The sequence below is a fragment of the Glycine soja genome, chromosome 15, assembly GCF_004193775.1.
Source record: "Glycine soja cultivar W05 chromosome 15, ASM419377v2, whole genome shotgun sequence".
NCBI lineage: Eukaryota > Viridiplantae > Streptophyta > Magnoliopsida > Fabales > Fabaceae > Glycine > Glycine soja.
The window spans coordinates 15,518,715-15,542,185 of NC_041016.1; the positions used below are offsets into that span (position 1 = coordinate 15,518,715).

General features: G+C 31.6%; 1 protein-coding gene across 2 annotated transcripts; it reads right to left on the minus strand.

Annotated features, from left to right (window-relative positions):
• Positions 1-11,953: 11,953 nt before the first annotated feature.
• On the minus strand, positions 11,954-20,881 carry LOC114386722 (DNA repair protein recA homolog 3, mitochondrial-like). 2 transcript variants are annotated; one of them, XM_028346760.1, is made up of 8 exons: positions 20,653-20,881; positions 20,463-20,520; positions 19,911-20,128; positions 19,030-19,117; positions 17,999-18,171; positions 14,924-15,070; positions 13,437-13,571; positions 11,954-12,827 (listed from the first exon to the last, which is right to left on the minus strand). In XM_028346760.1, exons 1-8 carry the CDS (start codon positions 20,722-20,724, stop codon positions 12,426-12,428), a joined length of 1,293 nt encoding a protein of 430 aa, XP_028202561.1. In that variant the 5' UTR covers positions 20,725-20,881; the 3' UTR covers positions 11,954-12,425. The 2 variants fall into 2 exon arrangements, with proteins under 2 accessions (XP_028202561.1, XP_028202562.1); XM_028346761.1 differs by lacking the exon at positions 20,463-20,520 and having other exon boundaries at positions 20,653-20,879.
• Between the last annotated feature and the right edge of the window lie 2,590 nt (positions 20,882-23,471).

The window sequence follows — 23,471 nt, forward strand, 5'->3', positions numbered from 1 at the left end:
TTTAGAGACGGCGGTTTTGACCGTCCATCCCAGGCCAACTTGTTCAAAGGATTCAATAAGATTTGAAAACAATATAATGTTTTCGGTTTCTTTGTTTTCTTCAGTAAGATCTATACCGAATCTGCACACTTACAATAAAAGGTGAGGCCATAATTTGTTACATGAGCATATTATTGGAAAACTACCTAGGCTTTTTTACCTGAGAATAAAATTAAAAGAATATTGAGTCTTAATCCTATAGATGTTTAAAATTAAAATAAATAAGTCATATATATATATATATATATATATATATATATATATATATATATATATATAATTTTATGATATTAAATCTTGATTATATCTATATATATATATATAATTATAAAGTCTAAATTTATTTCTCTCATTTCCGTATATTAAAATAATCTTCTATAAGATATATCTCATATTCTACTTCTAGTATCTAATTATATTCATCAAATAATTATACAGAATTATATATTCATGGAAATGAAGACCAACTACCTATGATGGAAGCTGACGGTCACAAAAAAATGAAATTTGCACGAGATGAAATATATTAAAATATATATTCATAAACAAAGTTAAGATGTTAATTTTCTCTCTTATATAGAGAGAGAATATTTTTAATTTTAAGAGTAAAAGTGAGTTTAAAAATATTTTTACTAGAAATTATATTTTGAAAATTAGTTTAAAAAATTGATTTAATTAGCATGATGAAGTAAAATCACTTTAACGTATTAACACAAATATATGGTTTCGAAAATTTTGGTACACACCCTTAGACCTGTATAGTACCTATTTCTCATAATCCCTTTTACAGCATTGTGTTTATGTTTTGGTCCGTAAACCTAAAAAATTACATGTTTTAGTTTTATATAATCACTTTTAGGTATTGTTTGTTCTCTTCCGTTGGTTAAGTCTTTCAATGTTGCTAGTTAATACCGCCACAAAATAGAAATTGACGATATAAAATTATAACAAATTTTCTTATATTTATAAACTATCAAAAATTACTCTTGTAAATTTTGTTTAAAAAAACAGAAAATTTGTAACGATTTTACGCTGTCAAATTTTATTTTGTGATGGTATTAGCTAACTATGTTAAGACACAATTGGTGGCAAGATCAAACATTTAATTTTATTCATTGCAAATTAATTCTAGAAAATAAAATTTTAACTAAACAGTATAAATTAAAATACAATCGAACCTAATTTTTTTAACCTCACCTGACATTTGCTTGTAACCAAACAAGTTACAAGCTGATTCGGTCACCTTATTTGTATTAGTGCATAATTGTTACCATAAAGTATATTAAATTAAGTTTCTATGAAACAAACAATAACAAAAAATGATAATATAAGAATGTTAAAGAGAAAACAAAACAGACAAAAAAAAATATGGCAAATTGATGAAAAAGTGTAGAGATGTATTCCCAATTTTGAAGTTTGTTGGAGTGCAAGTATGAATATGAAGTCTCACCATATGGATAGAAATGGACAGCTTGAGTAATATATAAGTGAGAAAAATTTACAAACCTAATATCTTAAGGTTTTTGGGTTGAATGTGATGTCAAATTCACTTGTATGATTTGCTTATGATTCATTGATGAGATCTACCTAGTGTTTAAACTCCCTCGTATTTCTCAATAAAGGATATCAAAGTTGATGGTTCAACCAGGTAACTAACTCATATAGATATAGTAGAATTGATAGTAGATCTAGGTATAAAGATCTCTTGTATTGAAAACCTTCCTAACAGTAGATCTATGTATAAAGATCAAAAGTCTTCCTGACAACGTGATTGAGCATTTGTAGTTTAGTATTTTTCTATTCTTCTTAGCTTATTTGACCTCAATTTAACTCCTATTTTCTCACCTTAACTTAATTTTTGTCTTAGGCAAATAATTGGACGTAATTGATAATTGTTGCTTATTTTCGGATTTTGTGCTTGCTTGACCTATTTTCCTTGTGTAGAGCCTATGGGACACTACAGAATTCCAAATGGATCATCTTAGTAGTCCTTGGAAAGCTAAGAAAAAGATCTTCAATTTTGTCACAAATAAGCTTGGGCCAATTCTACCATTTCAAGGGTCAAATTGAGCTTGGAATTCATAACCTCTACACTTAAATAATTGGGTTGCGAATTTGGGCTTTGCTTTATGTATTTAGTTTAATTGGGTAGATTAGATGAGCCTAATCAAGGTCCATTCCTTCCTTCTGAGTAATTATTGTATATATTAGTGGACTTAGTTGATTGGTGAGATACTCTATTTTGTACAAAAAAAAAAAACAGATTTAGAAACTTGTGGTGCAAGCTTTAGGATCAAACTCTTTTCTCTCTTTTCCTCTTAACTATTCTTCATTCTTTTTCCTCTTTTCACTTTTGTTCTTTCTTTTTCTTGCACAAGTTATGTTTCTCTTCCACTAATGATGATCATGGAAGGCTAAACACTCAATCCAAGGATCCATTCCAAGTAAAGCTGAATTTGAGTTATGGTTTAGTATTTCAATCATGTGTGAATGTTCAATCTTTTTCTTTAATCCTATTTTCGATTTTCATGATTATGAATGTGCCTAGGATTGAAAATGAATTAGGTTATCTTTTCATTTCCTAATTTTGAAATTTAATCACATATTTTTTGGATGATATTCCAACCTAATTTGTGATCTCAATGAATTTAAAGATTAATTCGATTGAACTATTGCTACTGACATTGACTGAACTTTCACAATCTGAACATCATTCGTAGCAACTGTGATAATTCAATTTGCATTGGTTTGGTGAATTGGATTGATGTTATTAAACCTAATTCATATTCTTTTTCCAAAACTCTGTTCTGTTTTAGACTTTGCATTTTATGTTTTCGCATTTCTTTATATTGCCTACAAACTATTCGTTAAAATTTATCCCTGTTGTTTATAAGTGAATTGAAGTAGGAACCAAATTTAATTGTATCTCTGAGTTTACCTAGATTAATCTTATACTATAGAATTTCCTAGTTTTGGAATGATTCGACAGTCGTTATCACAATGTGAAGATTAGGCAGTGTGTCTCATTGATGTGAGCTAATAGTGATGCAAGTTCTAAAGCATATTAACGACAATGGATAATCTATAAGGGTCTAGCAAAGATGCAAGTATTTAAAGAATTTGTGAATCTAATGGTGGTACAACCTAATGGAAGTGCAAGTATTTAGACAAGTAAAAGAATACAACAATTATTCAAAATCTAGCCTATGAAGATGCAATTATCAAATGTAAATATCTTTCAAGGTCATTTCATATCCTCTAAACAAACCATAAAATAAATTTATACTTAAATGCATAAAGCCTTTGAAATAACATAAATGCAAACATGGAAACATAGATCTATAATTGTGCATGTTATTATTTATCTTTTTCATTTTTTTCTTCTTTAGCAGAATATTAAGCTTAAGTTGTTAAGGAGCATCCCTTTTATTCATGTCAAAATTTCATATATTTATACTCTTTCGGTTCAAGGAGTCCTCAACATCTTATATTTATCCTTCTTCAGTCTGAAGAGTCATTATCATTTATTTATCAGCCTTTAGTATCATTGCACAATTATATGTAAGCATGAAGTATCATATGTAAAAGTAAAAACATGACTAACATAATATGTTGTTCTAGGGGTCTTATACTTATGTCAAGTATAGTTATCCTTAGAATTGTACCCCTAGCTCATAGGGCACGAGAAAGGTGCTTAATTAGCATAATTATGTAGAGGTTTCAAACATTCTCTCTAGAAGTCCCCACACTTAACGTACTTAGTTTGCAATTAAGGCATGTGTAGAGAATTTAAGGCACCTTTTTTAAGGTCTTGGTGCTTAGCACACTTAGCGTGCTCTTAGCACATTGGTCTTAAGTCCTTACCATAACCTTTGGAAGGCCTCGTGCTTACCATGGGTGCACTGGGCACCAAACCTAGACCTCAAATAATCTGAGTTCAACATTGTGAAGGCATTCTTAGCATAAATGAGCAATCAACAAAACGTAAAAATCACATATTTGAGATCCTATGGCCATTAATGGCCCAACCATCAACCAAAATCATCAATAAATGCTTCATTATGTTGAGTCCAAAATCCTTGGTGTTTTAGTTATGACAAACCTTCTGAACACAAATCATAAGCCTTTTATGTTTATGCTTATTGATGAGTTTGATTAAGTGTATTCAAAAAAACATAAGTTCTGTAGAAAACAACAATTAAAGTAAACTCGAGATTGTCATGAGTCACTCAAAAAAGACAATAAGCTAGAAAGCTCAAAAGAAGAATCAAAATGTCATTGGTTGTTTAGTGTAACAAAGAACTCAACATGTTCACTGAATGAAGAGAAAAAATTCAAGCTATGAGAAGTAATCAACAACTAAAAGACAAGAAAAATGTTGCAGACATGAAGATTTGCACAATGAACATGACATCAAGAACAACATTGTTGCAACATATTCAAAATGGAATTTCATCATCAAGATGAGTTTATTCTAGACATCGTATCTAGAGTTCCAGAAATGGAATTGAGCTGCTCTTGGTGGCTATGGAAAGCTTGAAGAAAAAGATTTAACTTTTATGAACAAGTTGTGGTCATAAACAACCTGAATCATGGACAAAATTGAGCCTGAAGTTGCAGACTTTGATCTACCTAGACAACTTGATATTGTACAGTAATTTGAAGACTGCTTGAGCTACAAATTTGCATTTGAGATTACCTTAGTGCCTATAAAAAATTAAGAGAAAGATATACATGTTTCATGAAGAATTTGTGGGCTAATAAGGTTTATATCTTGGAAGAAACTGATCATGAAGATAGAGATGTTATTTTGTCCTCATAATATAACATAGCTGCAATGCTTTAAAGATTGCTTATGTTGTAGTTGTCCTAATGACATGAGACTAGTGCCTAAATGTCAAGGATAAAATTCTCTACATCTTTCATGAATACACCAAAGCCAGTTTGGCCATTCAAAGGGTCAAAGAAATCAAAAGAAATAGCAAGCATAACTACAACAAGCTCACACCAGAATGTTTGAAGTACAAGTCTATCATGTCTAACTTTTTGAACATCAAAATGGTTCATAAAGGCTCATAATGCACCTCAAAGACAACATCAGTTCTTCCATTTGTTGCCACACATACAAAGGGAACATCAGAAAACTAAGGTTGAAAGTATCTCACTTTCCATATGTTGTCACACACACTAAGGCACATCGAAAAGTGAATGCTAACTACATTAGAAGATGCACAAATGGAAAGTTGAGAATGTCCTTGAGAAGATCTAGTGTGCAATATCAAAATAAAGACTGAAAAGACTTTGTGAAGCCTGAACCAAGGATAGAACACTAACACAACAGCAACAACAATCTCCACATGTTACCTATGTTGAAGTATGCTACTTTAGAATGATTTGTGTTGTGATGAAGTGTTTGGATCGATGGAGTTGAGCTATCTACATTTCCATATCATGTTATCTTCGTTAGAAGGAACCTACATCAAAATAGATCCTTCCTTAGCAACATCAAAATGTATTTCTGAGAGACCATCAAAAATTTGCTCATAAACTAATCATTAGAATGACAACATTAGAATGGACTAATCAAAAGGGGCTAATAGTTGTAAAGTTAAAAGCAATCTATCTACTTCAAAAAAAAAAAAGTCACCCAATTATCATAACAACTAGATAGCGACTAGTTTGACATGTTGGTCCTATAAAAGGACAAAGGACAGTTGCAAAACATGAGAGAAAAGGTAAGAGATAGCATACACTATGAAGAAACCAAATTCATCACCTTTCCTCACTCCAAATGCATTCTAAGCTCAGAATGGTTGCAATAAGAATGCATACAGCTTAAATCTTCATAGAAGATTCACCCCCAATGAGTGTTGTAAAGTTGTTAAAACCCCTTAAACACATTTTCCTTGTTTATAATTTGTATGTATCCTAAATTAACCATGTGGGTTAAGTTTGGATGTGATAGAAGTGATAAGGAGAACCCATGAAAGATGGGTAGCTTAGAGAGAGTCTCTAAGATGACAGTCTAAAGAAGCTAGAGTAAAATAATACTTGGGTAGCCTAAAGAAGTGAAATAAATACTTGTATTATCTCTCCCATGACCAAGTGGGTATCGTGGTTGAGTGGGTTTTGCTTCCCTAAGTGAAGAGAATCATTTTGTGGGTTAAGTCCACCTAAAGAAGTGAAGAATACTTGGACTGTCTCTCCCATGGTGTTGTGGTTGAGACGACTTATCTCCAAGCCAAGACTAGGTGTGGTGTTGTGGTGAGTGAGATGTTGTGAAGTCCAACGAGTGATTGGTCGTTGTAAAAATCCAACTTGTTGTTGGTTGTGTTAGTAGAAATCTCATCAATTTGGGTAAAGACCTAACCTAGCCCAAGGTTGAAGTGAACCAATATAAAAATCTTTGTATTAAATCTTTTCTTCCCTTCCTCTTTACATTATGTTATTTGTTGTCATATATGATACATCTACATCAAAATGTTATGAGCATCAAAATGACTTTCATCAAAATGCATACATAAGAGTTTTTCATAACAAGTAATATTGTTTTGTAAAATGACATGTCTAAACTAAATCGTGTTTATGATAACAAGATATGTTTTATACCAATTCAATTATATGCATCAAACAATAAAAGCTTTCATAAGACATGAAAATAGTTTTGTGCATGAAAAGCAGGAAACAGCATTCTAAACAATTTCTTTTTGAGTACTGCAGTCAACACAACAACTTTCTGAGTGTTGAATCATCATTACATAATTTGTGTTTGCATAACACCTAAGAGATATATTATCTATGTAATGGTCTTTTGAACATAAAAAAATGTGCATTGGCATTAGGTTCTCATAGTCATATCAAACATTTAATAATGAGTGTTATGACTAACCACTTAGAAAGTCGAAATCTTTAAGTGTTTGAACCTTTGTGTCGAGACTTTCTGAACACCAAGGTAATTTTGTATAAAAGTTCAGAAAGGTTAAAGTTTCATGAAAAGTTGACAAAGTTACAATTCAATCCTTTTTCTTGTGATATTCTTATCACTCCACATTATCCTTTCTAAAATTAAAAAAAACATCATTTTATAACCCCTTAATCATCCAAATCATGCAATAATCATTAAAACCTTGTGAATAGTAATTTATACAACAATGAGTCTCAAGCGGGAAGAAGGAAACAACCAAGACAATAAAGAAGGGAAAGAGAAGGAAATCTACTCACAAAGATATCCTAGTTATTTGGGTGTGAGGTTTCTTTTTTCTATTCTTGTTTTTTTTTTTCTTTCTTCTTGATATTCATGCTCTTTCTTACTCCTCTTCTAAGAATGTTTAGTGGGTGTTACCGAGGATGTATATTCTAGAAGGGTTCAAGTCCTTGTTAAAAGAGTTAGGTTCCTCAATTTTTACATGATGACTTTGGCCCATTACTTACATATCACTCATCAAAGCAACCTTATATTCTACGTACGTAGTTCCTTTCACACAAACATAAAGAGACATTTAACTTATTTTATTTTAGTGTTATCATTACCATATTTCAGGAATGTTACAATATTAACATCATATTCTAGAAGTAATTTGCTCTAAATTTTCTAAGGTCTTTTTACATAAAAGGATAGTTTTACCCCTTGGTTTAATTTATATAACTACAAAAACAAAATTTATTCAAATATAGTTGAAAAATAAAATGTTCTTCCAATATGGTGAATAATTTTTTGACTTAAAGAAATTATTTAAATCAAATTAATTTAATTAGGTCAAATTATAGTTTTATCCTTATTAGTTATTTTTTACTATAATACTTATAATTAATCTTAAATTAACTCCAAAGTATTATTAATTTTTCAAATATGACCAAATAAATTTTATTAAACATAAAATTAATTATTATAATCACAATGTTACTTTTATTTGGGTGAAACGTTGAAACTAATATTTTTTTCCTCAATTAACCTAAATATCAATTTAATTATTAAAATTATACTAGATTTAGCTCTTATTAAACCAATCTTTTTTCTCTGTTTACCAAATCCTAGTCAATCACTTTTACCCATCAATCTTAAGTTAATTTCTCTACATTAAGGTGTTAAAATAAGATTATGTCGTTGTTTTGCGCCAATAAGTCATTTTTTAAGTTTTAGAGATTAGAATTCATCTTAACCCACTTAATCTTTGATTAGGGGTAACATCTTTTTAATGTAACTCCAAACTTTATTTGTAAGTTTTTGTCAGTGGGTTTAACTATAATCACTTTTCCTAAGAGATTTTAGTTGTCCCTAGGAATTTATACGTAAAAAAAAATGGAGTCAGAACATTAGACTAGATATATAGGTTTCTTAATATAGTTAATGAGGTCATCTTGCAATAAAACCAAGACAATTGAGTCCTTTTGGGATGGAAATAACAGACAAGGACTAGTTAATGCTTCTAACACATGCATATATGGAAAAAACACATTATTTACTTTTCTAATTCTTCTTATTTTTTGGTGTTAGTAATTTCTTAGCATCTTCATAAGAGTGGTCACCAATAAGGTCAAGTTAAGTTTCGGAAAATTCTTTATCAAATTCTCCGACTTTCTCTCTTTTTATTTGTTAACTACATATTATATATAATAAAATAGTATATGACAGAAATATTTTAAGTTGAAAAAAATAAAAACTAAGATATAGGATTTTTCAAGGAGTTAAAAAAGATTATTATATTGATATTTTTAAAATATTCATATTTTGACACAAACAAGAAGAATAGGAATCGGACGTTAGGAACTGACAAATAATCTCTTATAGAATACATTTTCCATAGTTAAATTTATTTTGTTTCAAATTATTTATCTAATCTAATTTAATTAAAAATGATTAGATTGGGTTAGGTGGGAATTAAATACATTTTGGTAATAATTTCATTTATCTCAACCCAATTAAATTTAAAATAATAAAAAGTAAGTTGAAAAATCATAAAATAGGAAAAATCAGAAATTATAAAAATTAAAAAATAATATATTTTCTTGAAAATAAAAATTATTCTACAAAGAATATTTATTAAAATATATTTCTTCCTCATGCCTTCAAATGTTTAAATTTGATAGGTATAGATTAAGATATATTTAATAGATATAGAATATTATTATATTCAGACTAAAAATGTCTTATTTTATACTTTATTTTTTTTAAGGCATTTTATGCCTTACCTTTAATATCTACATCACTGGTAGTGACATATTAAATAAGGATATATTTTTAAAAAATATTACTTAAACTTTGGCATTTTAAAACATATCAACTGAGATAAAAAAAAACAAAAAGAATATAAGAAGATAATATTACATTTATTTTTTTAACTAATTAGATCGAGTAAAATATATGTAACTTCTAAAATTAATATCTAACCCAAGTGAATCGAGTTAATACAAATTTAAGTCGATCAAAACTGTAAATCCAACTCATACTTTAAAAATTCGGTTTGACCTGGTTGGTTGAATTGGTCCAATCGATATCGATGGTATAATTAGACCGATTTGTTTATTAGACCGATCATGCATGTGATCTGGGATTACCCGATCAGACCGGTCGATTTAGGGTAAATCCGGCGATCCGAACCCATTTAAAACTCATTTCGCATAAAAAAAAAAAAAACAAAAAGAAAAACTTCGAAACACTCCAAAAGAAACTTGTAACATGTGTAATTATATTATTGAATTATTATTTGTGAATTTGTGTTATCAACTTTAATACTTCAATTGTTATTTTAAATTTTAGAATATAAATAAATTTTTCTTAATCAAATAATATTACTTATATATTTATATATAATAGATAAATATGTAATTTTAAATTTTAATATATGTCACATTAATTATTTATCCATCGATTAAATCACTCATCCAGATAACTCACTACTTCAACGGAATGTACTGATTGGACTTCATTTCATAACTTTGACCCACCCTCCTTTTGTTTCTTGGGTTGATTATACCCATCATAATCCCTACTTCTGAACAATATTTAGTCAGTCAGAAAATTCAAAGAATCATAGCAAAAATTTCAAGTTTGACTTACCTAATTTCTGAGCAATTGCGTCATAACAATAAGATTGGTCCCCAAATACCGGAAACCTTGATATTGAACGCAAATCAACTTTGGAAGTTGGAACTAGGACAGTAGACTAATCCTGAGGTAGAAATTAGATTTAAGTAGATGTGATGTGATGATAACTGGTGACATCATTTCAGAGCATAGTGAATGGATTGGAGGAAATTGGAGGGAGGAAATTATACTCACAGGTCACAACCTGATTTTTTATATTGCACATGATCGTACTCCTATTTTTAAAAAACATTTATAATACATATAATATATAAAAGTAATAAATGATAATCAACAACGTAAACAAGGTGTGATATCCTAAGAATTTCATCCTTTATATATGTATATTTATACGTATATTTATGGGTATTACCTTTAAGATTAATAAAAATGCTAATTCATGATTACTTGCTAATGACATTTTGATGGTGATTGACTAGGCCGAGGGATATGTATCAAATACGAAGGTATTCGGCCATGACCTAGGGGGTATCCGGCCTTATCCGAAGGGTGGTTTACTTGTCTTGGAGATATCAACCCTACTCAAGATGCCTAGTTACATTGAAGTGGTATTGGGCCATGCCCCTAGCCTTTGACTTCCAGCCTGGTCAAGGGTGATCTACCCCTATGGGTACAATATTTTTGTTCATTGTATAATTCTTGACAACTTGGTCATAATAAATTAATTTAGGTCCAAGTATCTGTAGGCGATGACAATAATTCATGTTATATTTTTATTGAATTTCTACTGTTGCAATTTTAAAGTGTTATTATTCATTTTGCATATATGCAATTACAAATTATTTTGGATTGAATATTTTTCCCTGAAAAAGAGTGAACTTTTTTATTGCTATGCATCCCTTCAAAATTTAATATCGTTGTGTCAATTCCTAAAATTCATACTAGGACACATAAATAGCACTCATTTTAGAACTCAAAAAAAAATTGAAAGTCACATATTGGCATGGCACCTCATGAATTATTGGATATCACGGAGACCATGTGACCCTCCGCTAGACACATAAACAGTACGGGTGTTTATCAAATTAGATTGGTTTAATAAACCCAAATAATTCAAACCAAACCAAGTAAATTGGTTGGGTAATTGGATTTTTTTACTTCAAATACAAATCAAACCAATTATAATTCGGTTCTCGGATTTATATCTTTCAACCCAGACCTACCCAATGACAAGTCAAAAAAGTTGTATGCTATTAATAAAATTTTGGTAGGTAGCTTAATAAAAACATTTTTGTCTATTTCGGGCACAGCTTGTTCTTGAAATTGGCTTTCAATAAAATTTTATTTGTCAATAAAAAAAAATGACAAGTCAAGTTATGCTTTATTCAACATTAGAAATTGATCCAAATCCTTTAATTAATTCACATTTTACATCTTAGGTAGCGTTTCTTTGAATTTATAATGTCATGCTAACACGGAACTTTTTTTTCCTTATGTTTGCGGATTTTTCTTTGACGCCACACGAATGATTTCAAAATTCCAACACAAATTCGAACACTAATCGAAAATTATTTCGTACATTTAATGTAACAATGTAGAAAGTAGAAACAACAAATAATTACATAATGGGAAATGTTTATTGTTTATGTCATAATGTCACGTGAATTTGTTAGATTATGAATATACATCCTCAGTTAAACCACATTCTTTTTATGCTTCACTGATGCACACAAACACAAATGACGCACTCTTGGCTTTTCAAAATGCAGTGATTTGTTGTTACATTAACAAATTGATTTTTCAGCACAGTAGATCTGCTGATGAACTAATTTGGTGTAATAATCAAATCACTTTTGTTAAAGCTAATAATTAAGACATAAATAAGTCTAATTTACTGATATAAGATGATCTGACAGATCTTCATCTAATAATTTTGAATAGCTGGAGGCATAAATGCATGCAAAATCTTACTGCAAGGAATACATATACACAGACAATTATACAAAGTGAAGATTAGCATCCTTCTAAGCAATCAGCAATGACTTAAATATTGATCAGCCTAGGGCCCTTGATTCCTTCCTCATCAGAAGGCCTTTGCCTTCCAGTCACAAAACTTAGACGCCATAACTCACGGCTCGCATAAAATGACCAAAAATTTCAATTTACAAAGGTAATGTGCCTCATGCTCTCAAGGAGGAAAAGTGTTCAAAACTAGGAAGGATAAGGAATCCGTTGTTTTTACCTTTTAGATCCTCCTTCATCTGTGAGGGCCCTTTTGAGTAGGGTACATTTTTGAAGCAGGGAGATTAGACCACCCCATATTTTGAGGTTATTTGCAAATTTAAGCTTCTGCAGCAACAGGGGCAGGAGCACGAGAAGCTGCTTCATCAGTGGAATCAAGCGTTTTTTCCATTAGTTCCATAACATCTCCAATCATCTCCTGCTCCTCTTGCTCCAGTTCTGGCTCAGCATTAAGAATCTTCTCCCTGAGCATTGTTGCTAATTCTTGTACTCCATCACTCTCCGCCAGGAATCTCTTTAGAGCATCCTTGCCATGGAAATTCCGGCCATTATATTCAAAAAATGAACCACTCTTCTTTATGATTTTGTATTTTACGCTCAACTCTATGATCTCCGCTTCTCTACTTATACCCTTGCCGAACTCAATCTCAAACTGTGCAGTTTTAAATGGAGGGGCATGCTTGTTCTTCACAACCTTGACAAGAACCTGACTTCCTAAAGTCTGCATAATAATAAAATGCCATAAAGGATATTACTCGTACCATATATTAGACCTTAACGAGTTCAAAGCAACAGTAAGACCTGCAGCTGTGAAATATTACACAAGCAGAGACCACATACAAAAGATTAAGGGCCTGTTTGGATAATCTATTCCAAAATCATTTCTAGAGAAGAAAATAAGAAAAAAATGAAATGAAATTCTCCCCAAGCTATAATTAGCTTATGCGTATGTTAAAAAAAATCTATTTGAAAAGCTATATGAGAGAGCTTCTACAAATTAGCTTATGAAGAAGCTCATTTCATTTTTTCTTCTTATTTTCTTCTACTAGAAGTGTTTCTGGAGAAGTTTACCCAAAGTCCAAACAGGCCCTTAAGTGTAAGAAAACTAGTTTGGGGGTCAGCATTAGAACAATCTAGCATCCAAGGAACAAATAATAAAGATCCTTCAATCTAACTGTTGTTAGAGTACTTGTACAATTATATAGGTACGATACATTGGGAAGAGAAGAGTTCACATATTTACTCAAGTTTATTTGAAACCATCCTATTTGAACAGGCATGGCAATAGTAATGCAGGATGCAAAGAGAAGAATTTAAAGATGATTTGTACCTCTTCACCCTTCTTGACAAACCCAATTCTTTTGATATTTAGCCGCACAGAAGCATAAAACTTCAGTGCATTACCACCACAAGTAACTTCAGTGGGCCCACCATATCCCCCAAAAGTAGAAATTTTTGACCTCACCTGGAGAAGCATACACAAGAAATCTCATAATTAAAAGATAAACATTTCTCTCAAGTCTCAAGAAATTTCAACAAAATACTTGTATCACAAAGAAAAGATACATATATATTCTTACACAATATATAAACCACGGTAAAATACATTCTTACACAATATATAAACCACCGTAAAATTTAATAACATATATGTCAAGAACATTCCCTAGGATCAAACAACTATCTCAATCAAGCACAATCATGCAGACCTCGCAGAGCAAGCTCAACTCTACAAGTTTACAAATTTGGTTAACTAGCAAAAGGAAACTGGCACACCAATACATCAGCCCAAATAGACCAGTATCACATGATTCAATTTAGGCCAAATGACCTATTTGGTCCTTTATCTTTTTTTGGTTCAGTTTAGCCCTTTATCTTTTAAAAAATTCAATTAGATCCTTTATCTTTTTTTTTGTTCAGTTTGGTCTTTTATCTTTTAAAAAGTTCAATTTGGTCCTTTAGCTTTTTTTTTTGGGTTCAGTTTAGCCCTTTATTTTTTAAAAATTTTATTTTGGTCATTTATCTTTTTTTTGGTCAATTTAGTCCTTCGATTCATTTAAGATTAACGTCGTTAATCATTTATTTAAGAATGAAATTTTTTTGTTAAAAATCAAGTGGAGGGGAAGGGGAGAAAACTGAACTAAATAAGTTCATTTTTAAATGATTAATGAAGTCAGTCTTAGATGGATTGAAGGACCAAATTGAACAAAAAAAATTAGTTAAAGGATCAAACTAAAACAAAAAAAAAAAAGATAACGGATCAAATAAACTTTTTATAAAGATGAAGGACTAAACTGAACCAAAAAAATAAGATAGAAGACCAAATTGAAATTTTTAAAAGATAAAGGACCAAACTGAACTAAAAAAAAATAAGCTAAAGGACCAAATACATCATTTAACCTTCAATTTATTAGGAAAAAGAGTGAAATGTAGCTTGGCAAAATGACATTAAATAGGAAAAAACACCAGCAAAACAAAGCTAGAAAGGGAACAAGCATTTAATTACACCATAACAATCCAGTTTATAAAACATATACAAATTACAACAGCAAACTCACAATAACAAACCTAACAACACATTGGCTGTCAGACACTAACCAAGCCCAACCTCAATCACTGAATGGAAAGTGAACCACTCTGGCACAGAAGGTCCAGAAAATATAGTCATGGACCAAGATGGAATTAGTACACATCAGACTAGCCCAACCCAAACATAAATTTGTTATGCATGTTAAATTGCTCTACTTAAATAAATAAATATTCACAAATTGTCATAGGAAAAACATGATGACAGACAAATGAAACTGTAGCTGATACCTGGTTTATAAAAACTAATATACACTGTGAAAGTGACAAGGAGTGGCACAATTTCCGAAGAGCCTGGCTCATCAACCTAGCCTGCATTGCCATGTGAGCATCACCCATCTCCCCATCAAGCTCGCCTTTAGGAACAAGAGCAGCTACCTATAAATGGAAACATAGCAAAAAGTTGAAGACACTAACACAACTTATGTAAGTTAAGAACATTAACCCAGTAAAACAAGATATCAATGAAATCATCTCAAGTTCCAGAACATATCAAAGCTAAAAACGTTTATATAATACATATACATATATATATATATTATTAATAGGCAAACCAGTACCAGTGGTACCAGAAATAGAGATTACAAGGCACCTAAGTGCTGCCCTCCAAATAACAGCCCACCCTAGTATAACAAGAGTATGAAAGCCCAGACAAACTATCCAAAGGAATTCGATATATTGGAAGACCAATGGTTGAAGCTGATATTGAAATCTTTTTCTTTAGCCTTTAGCCAGGACAAAACTAAAAAGATAGCATTATCCATGACTTTATAGGGATCAAAAGGTTTTCCTTGGAAAATCAGTTGGTTCCTATGCTGCCATATAGAGCTAGTTAAGGCAATCCACCACCCACACCTTGTAGTATGATTCACAGGTTCCCCAAAGCCTTCACAGAATTGAATAAAGTGGCACTTAGGGGTGATTGGAAGGGGACCTACTACCCAGATCCAACTCATAGCTTCCCACCACAAACCTTTTGTCAGATTACAATTGAAAAATAAGTGACCCACATCCTCCTGTACACTTCCACACAAAGGGCAGTTATCTTCCTGGATAATGATATTTCTTCTTAGAAGATTGTCCTTGGTGGGGAGTCTATTTTTAAGAAGCCTCCAACAGAAAACCACTGCCCGAGGGGGGATTTTCAGCTTCCAAATGGTCTTATAGATCTTCCCATCTGAACTTATTGTGCTGGGGTTAGTGCATAGACTGTAAGCTGATTTAGTAGTGTATTGACCATGGGGTTCAGCCAACCACAGCATAGAGTCTTTAATATGCCTCTGAATAGGAATAGAACAGATTTCCTCCATAAACTGCACAGCTAAATCACTTTCATGATCAAATAAATTCCTCCTCCACCTGAGGTCCCACCCCCAACTATCATGATTAAAATCACCCATGTTTGAGATGAGAGATTTTTGCTGTCTACTAATCAGAAAAGGCTGATTATATTTCTGTTCAAGAGTGTAGTCTTCCCCTAGCCACTTGTCTGTCCAGAATTTGATTCTTTCCCCACACCCAACCTTCCAAGTCAAATTATATTTGAAAATATTGGGATCCGACTGATGGTATAACTTTCTAAGGTTCCTCCACCAATGGGAATATCCCCTCTTGTCTGTATCATGCTGGAATTCTGACCAACCACCATATTTAGAGTTTAAAACTCTTACCCAAAGCTGCTACTGACCAGATGCAAAGGCCCATATCCATCTACCCATCAAAGCTACATTGAATTTCGAAATATCCTTTATTCCCAGACCCCCATCAATCTTGGGCAGACAAACATCAGCCCATTTCACCCAAGGAATTTTGTTATGAACATTGTCTCCTCCCCACAGAAAATTCCTTTGTAAGGTTATTAGTCTTTGGACTAGCCTTTGAGGAATCTTGAAAAAGGATAGAAGGTAAATTGGAAGAGCATTCAGGACAGAGTTGATAAGTGTAACCTTCCCCCCCATGGATATATCTTTCTGGGCCCATTTGGATAATTTAGATTTGAATTTAGTAATGAGAGGCTCCCACACCAGCTGGCTAGAAGGATTGGCACCAATAGGGATGCCTAAATAGTGAAAAGGATAATCCATTTGTCTACAATTCAGGGTATGAGCTGCTTCCAAACCCCAGGTAACTCCACCTCCTATGATCCCAAATTGACTTTTAGCAAAATTAATCTTTAAACCAGAAGCCAGTTCAAAGCCTCTAAGTAGGGCCTTTACAGCATAGACATTCTCCCAAGCAACCTCACCCACAAAAACAGTATCATCAGCATATTGCAATATATTGATAGGTTCCTTCTTCTTTCCAACTAGGAAGCTTCTATAGAGATTTTTTTGGGCTGCTTCCCTCATCATACCAGTGAAATATATATATATATATATATATATATATATATATATAGTAAAATATTTTAACAACTAAAATTAGGCTGTCTATGCTAAAAAATGTGTCATTTCCGGAACAGTATCCACATCACATATTTCAGGCTCCCAAGAACCTGCAATCAAACACATTATTTGCTGCACAATACAGGCAGAACAAAGATCTCCAAGTACGTAACTTACATTAGGATTATTTCATTATATACATACATACTGACACATGACAAAAGTCATTCAATATTTACTTTTTTAAGTAATTTAAAGATAGTTATCAGAATCTTACGATTCGATACAATTCAACTATCTACCAATATGTATCCTAAGATGAATCTTAAAAGACTTTGTATCTTACAATACATGAATGAATCATGTGAATCTTGCATCTTATGATTCACAACATTCAAGGATTCTTATTTTAGTATTCTTTCACCAATTCTCATGAAAACATTCAAAAACCATATCAAGCTTAAATTATTAAATGAAAATGAATTGGAAGAACACTTCTGAACTTATCCTATTTGATTACTCCAATATTTATTTGTTGCTCACTCATTTAATACATGTACTTTATATAGCTATTTAATTGCTTTCATTTCTATTCTACTAAAATAAAGGCTTTACAAACTCAGACTTAACAAAACTATGGCTCCTAGAGTTACGTTTGTTTAGTTATTGATCATGAATATGTGCTTTAATATGTTTTTGTTAGTTGCATATGCTATGTTTTGTTATTGATCGTGAATCTTTCGATTCACGATTTAGAAAATGAGCCTTCTGATTCACGATTAGAATCCTGATTCAACTACCATGATTTAAAGCATTTAATAGGGTGAATTAATACTTTCACACCATGTGCACATGGAGAGACAATCAACAATCACACACATAAGTATTAATAAAAACAAAACATGCAGAGTTCCATACTTACACTATCAACAACAATTGCATCAACTGAACCACTCCGGATTAAGGTATCCACAAGGCTAAGTGCTTGTTCACCACAATCGGGTTGTGAGAGAAGCAAGTTCTTAGTATCTACACCAATTGACTCTGCAAGTGTCTTATCAAGTGCATGCTCAGCATCAACAAAGGCACAGTAGCCTGCATGATACAAACAAATTAATTAACAGATATACTATTAAGAAGTTAAACAGTACCAAAAATATACATCCTTCTTGTTATCATTAAACTTATGGGAATATAAGCCAAAATTAACATAGCCCCCAAAGATAACTTTTCTGTAAAATTTAAATTATACAAACAAACTCTTCTATCTTTATTAAAAAGTATGACAATTGGGGAGGTTAGGATTCAACCCTGTTTATCCAACTGAAAATCTGGAAGCACCTACAAATTATTGGTGTAGGATTACCCTCTAACTTATAAGAGTTTTTTAATTGTAAAATCCTATTGTTAAGACTTTTAAGAGAATAGAATGCCAATCTCTCTTAAGTTTATAGGTGCTTACATAGAAGTTAATGATAGAACTTCTGAAAAAATTAAGGTAAATAAATTGATTTTAACTTGTGCGAAAAAAAATTGATTCATTATAGGTCCTTGATTCCTTTTATTTTTTCTCCTATTAATGTTTGTCGAAAAGTTTATCAAAATTGGCTCATTGAAGTAGGGATTGATAAAAATAAGAACCCTTGCAATGCATGGATTAAAACACCAAGTTTCCACTTCCAAATAATAAGTGTTTTAGAAAATGATTTAGACATTTATTAAAAAATCATAACAATAAGAAAACAAAAAGCATCCATCCAAAGTATTACTTCAGCCACACAAAAGAAAATGGAAAAATTATTAAAACAATTGTAACAGCCTACAAATGATCACTAAATTACTGTTGTGGTCATATTTACTTAAGTTGAATGTAAATTGTAAATCTAATACAAACAAAAGCAATAGACATTTCAATTATCACTCCAAAAATCAAAAATTGGATATAAAGATAACCTCCTAGCTTTTGTGCTTCCGCAATCATATGCAAAGCAAGAGTTGTTTTCCCAGAAGCCTCTGGACCAAATATTTCCACAACACGCCCCTACAGACATCACAGTTAACTTACATATAATGATCAGAATAAAGCAGTTGCATAATGAAATAATAGAAAATTTTCAGTCTAACTGTTTGAAATAGGAAACGGAGCTGATACAGCTCTTACAGACAAGGAAAAACAGTAAACAAGAGCCTATAGCTCGTCCATGGAGAAACTCTCCTAACCATGCAATACCGTATCCCCAATGACTCCCTCCTTCTCTCACTATCTTCCTAAATCCAATATTCTGACAGAATTCCCCCAAATGTGGTACCAACTGCCATGTCACTAACTAATTCTCCCCTGGCCCCACTTTCTTCTAGAATAAAGTCTCCAAACTACAGGCTTCTTTGGGCTCAAATCCATCAAATGATCCAATTCCTCACATGCCAATCTGCAATCTGCAGGTTCTATCATGACGAAACATAAGATTGTTTCTCTCATTGCTTTTTCACAATATACAAAAACTAAACTATTGAAACCACATCTCATGACCAGAAACATACTTTGCAAAGTAACTATTGAAACCCAAACAATCTGTTAAGAACATTAACAAGAGATAATGGCCTTATAAACTGAAACATACATTAATATTTTCAAAAAGAACAGATAAAATTGTGTAATTGTAATTGGCAAATACACAAAAGAAATATGTATGGAAAATTAACAAATTAACCCACCCACCCCAAACCAAACAAGAACCTTGTCATCAGCAAGAGCACTTATTCAATATATTTAAGAGAGAGAGAGAGAGAGAGAGTTCAAATCGGTTCAGGTACAACAGAAGACAAAGACTTGCCTTTGGAAGACCTCCAACCCCAAGTGCTATATCCAGAGCAAAAGAACCAGTAGACACCACAGGTACATTTTTTGGTGCCATGGAACGACCAAGCCACATGATAGATCCCTTTCCATATGCAGATGTGATTTGATCAATAGCTTGTTGTAATGCCATATCTTTCTTAGACATGTTCTCTTCACCTGAGTCACTTCCATCTGATTTAGACCTCCTTTTACCTTCAAGAGTATAAAAAATTAAAAACATCATCAACTTAAAATCAGCACAAACTCTAAAAAAAGCAACAAAAAAAAAACAGTAAAAACAAAAATCTTGCACGATGAAAAAAGCAGCAACCCCTAAGCCAGTAACTGTGCTTACTATGACTAAAATGCACAAAATCATGCAATAAACAATAAAAAAAATGCACATTTTTCTGCTCCTGTTTGGTTCACAGCAACAACTATCTACTAATTCAACAGTCAACACAACTAAATGAACAAATATTGGTGGTTCCAACAGACAGTTATGTTAGAAAATAAAAGAAAAATGACACTTTGAAAAAACCCTTACGAGTTGAAAAGCTTAAAACTTGAGACGTGCCCAACACTCCCGGTTTAAAGCAAAAGCGCTGCAACCAAAAGGGTACAAAAAAAAAATCATCATCATTCATTCACGCACCAATCCAAAAAAAAACAATTTTCATTTAAAAAAGGGTATATTCTTTAAAAAAAATGAAAATATAAAGCATGTAATGCATCACCGTTAGAAGGTCGGAGTGGAAGAGAGAACGTTTGAGGAGGGATGTGTTAGCGTTCCGAAGCAGACTCGCCATGGATAAGAAAGAAGCACTAAAACAGGAATAATTTTTATTTTTTTTGTTCAGAAATGAAGTGTGCAGTGTGAATTAGGAAAGGTTGGTGTGCGTCTTTTTTTTCAAAACAGTAGTAAACTGGAATGTCTTTTTTTTTCTTCTTTTTATTTAATTTTATATTGGTGCAATGAATTAGGGTTTGCTTTCCCTCCATTTTCAATTTCCACTGCCATTGCAAATTTCCAAATTTCAAGGGGACAATTATTTTTGTTTTTCGGGTAAGGAAAGGTTCGTGTGCGTTACATCTTTGTTGGGCCTGGCCCATGAAATTTTTTTAGGTCTTTTATTGAGTTGACCAAGATAAAGGAGTATATCTTGTTGTAATTATTATTTTGTTGCTAAATTTATGTCCGAAAAATGTGTTGAGATGTACTAAAATTTATCTCCCAACATTTACGTTCATGAATTTCAAATATTTAATATTTTGTTATTTGTTTTCCAAATTACATGTCGAGCATGTGCATGATTTATGATAAATATCTTACTATTTGTTTTCAATTTGTACTTATCAAGAAAAAAAAATATGTAAAGCACTACTTTACTTCTTATTCAATTTGTACTTATCAAGAAAAAAAAATATGTAAAACACTACTTTACTTCTTAACTTGGGCTTCTATATGTACAAATCTGTAACAAATTATAAATTGAGGATTAATATTTCTATTACTTATGATAAGCCTTGGTATTCGATAGTCGGTCAAGTAGATTATTTAGTTTTAGAAGATTTGGTATATTTAATTAAGATAAGATGAAATTATATTTCTCCTATTTACATTGTCTTGGAAATAAAATTGAGATTTTATCATTCAATTTTATCTCTATTAAAGAGGATTATCAAAATTCAAGAAAATCAACTCTTAATCCAACTTATATTCTGATTCATATATACTTCTATGTCATTAACTTAAGCATCGAAGTATTTTTATAAATATACTTTCCCATGTTCATCGAGAAGTTCACGAAAAAACATCCTTGTGAGAAGATTTTGTCAAATCAAGTAAGAGCAATATTAAATATTATTTTAAGAAGATTTAAATTTAAATTTTAAAAGAAAAACATGTTATGAAGATTAATATATCACTGATAATAGAAAATTGCTTTAGTTTACGATAATTAAGTATAAACATGCTATAAATTGTTTTAAAAGGGTAAATAACGTAGAAAAGACTAGAAACAAATTAAGAATACATTATTGTAAAACAAATATAAAACAATAGTCAAAACAACAGGGTGTCACCTATATTGATATTCGCTCATTTTACAAAAGATGAAACAATAATCGAAAGAAAAAAAGCATCACAAACGCCTATAAATGTAGCTTTTTAATGCAGATTGTCCTGCAACACCTATATCAATGCAAGCTACATCACTTTCAATATTAGGAGGAGGTATTTAGTTGGGGTGAAAAAACAAATAATGAACTATTTGATGTTAGCAAATGAAAAATAATTGATACAATATTATATTACTAAACTTCTAGAGTAAAACACTAGAATCAGCCTAAGGATGGAAGATTTTTGGATTCTATCCCCATTTTCAATACTTTTTTTCCTTCAGGTGTAAATTTCAATATCAATATACTCCTGTTTCTATGTTCTAAGGTTCCGTGGTAGTAACCTGGGATTATCAATCCAAATTCAAGTTCCAGCCGACAATACAAATTCTATCTCAAGTACCAATCATCATATCAAAATATTAAGCCGATCAAACAATTATGAAAAACTCTTTTAACAAGAGTAAGGATACAATAACAATGAGTTTAGGTAATTAATTTCAGCATTTCTAGAATTGCTTTTTGCACTCTCCAAATTATTTCTGAAATGGTCATTTCAAAAGCACTATGGGAAGTCCAGAAAAAAAAAAAAAAAAAAACACGCATAAGTTTAACACTATACCTTAACTCAAGAGCAATATGCAACATTTTTTTGCTGCCAGGTAACCAAGCTTTCATTTAAATAATGCTTCAAGATTGTTGCCCCCATAGGGGTAGTAAGTCTTTCCTTTTTGCCCTTATCATGCCAATATGATTGAGCTAATGAACTTTATAGACTCTTATCACACTCGGTCCAACTATTGTTCACTCAATTGTAAACCAAAATATTATTTTCTTTTACACTCATGGTGTTTAGAAAAAAGCTGAATTCCATGAACCTTTCACTTTATATGGCACCTATTGCAACGGTGGTCTTCAGATGGAGGGAAATGTGATTTATTTTTTAGACTGCACTAGATCTTGCTATAAAGGATATCGGGATTTATTGTGAACTAGAACAATTTTTTGGTGACACAACATATAGTACGCTTACTCTTCAGGCATGTCCTTACCTTTCACCATAGTTCTAGGTAGCCCGTTAATGCTTCATGAGGTTTCAACCTTGTTAAGTATATTAAATATCAGGACTAGATGCTAAATGTTTCAATATCTTATGTTCATTAATTACAAGGACTCCGTACAACTGCGTCACCTTATTACTTCAATTTTTATTCAAAAACATTACAGCCAGACCCAGATCTCTAAAATGGACCTCCTATGCTTGTACGGTATTTTAAAAATTCAATTTTTTAAGGACAGAGTAAATGAGTAAATATTGCCCTATTTGCAAGCCTAGAAACATAGTTAACCCTTAAGTTTAGCATTGAAAATAAAGACCTCTTGGAGAAATGGACAAAAAGCAGGGGGAAAAATGAACTTCTTGCCTCAATATAAA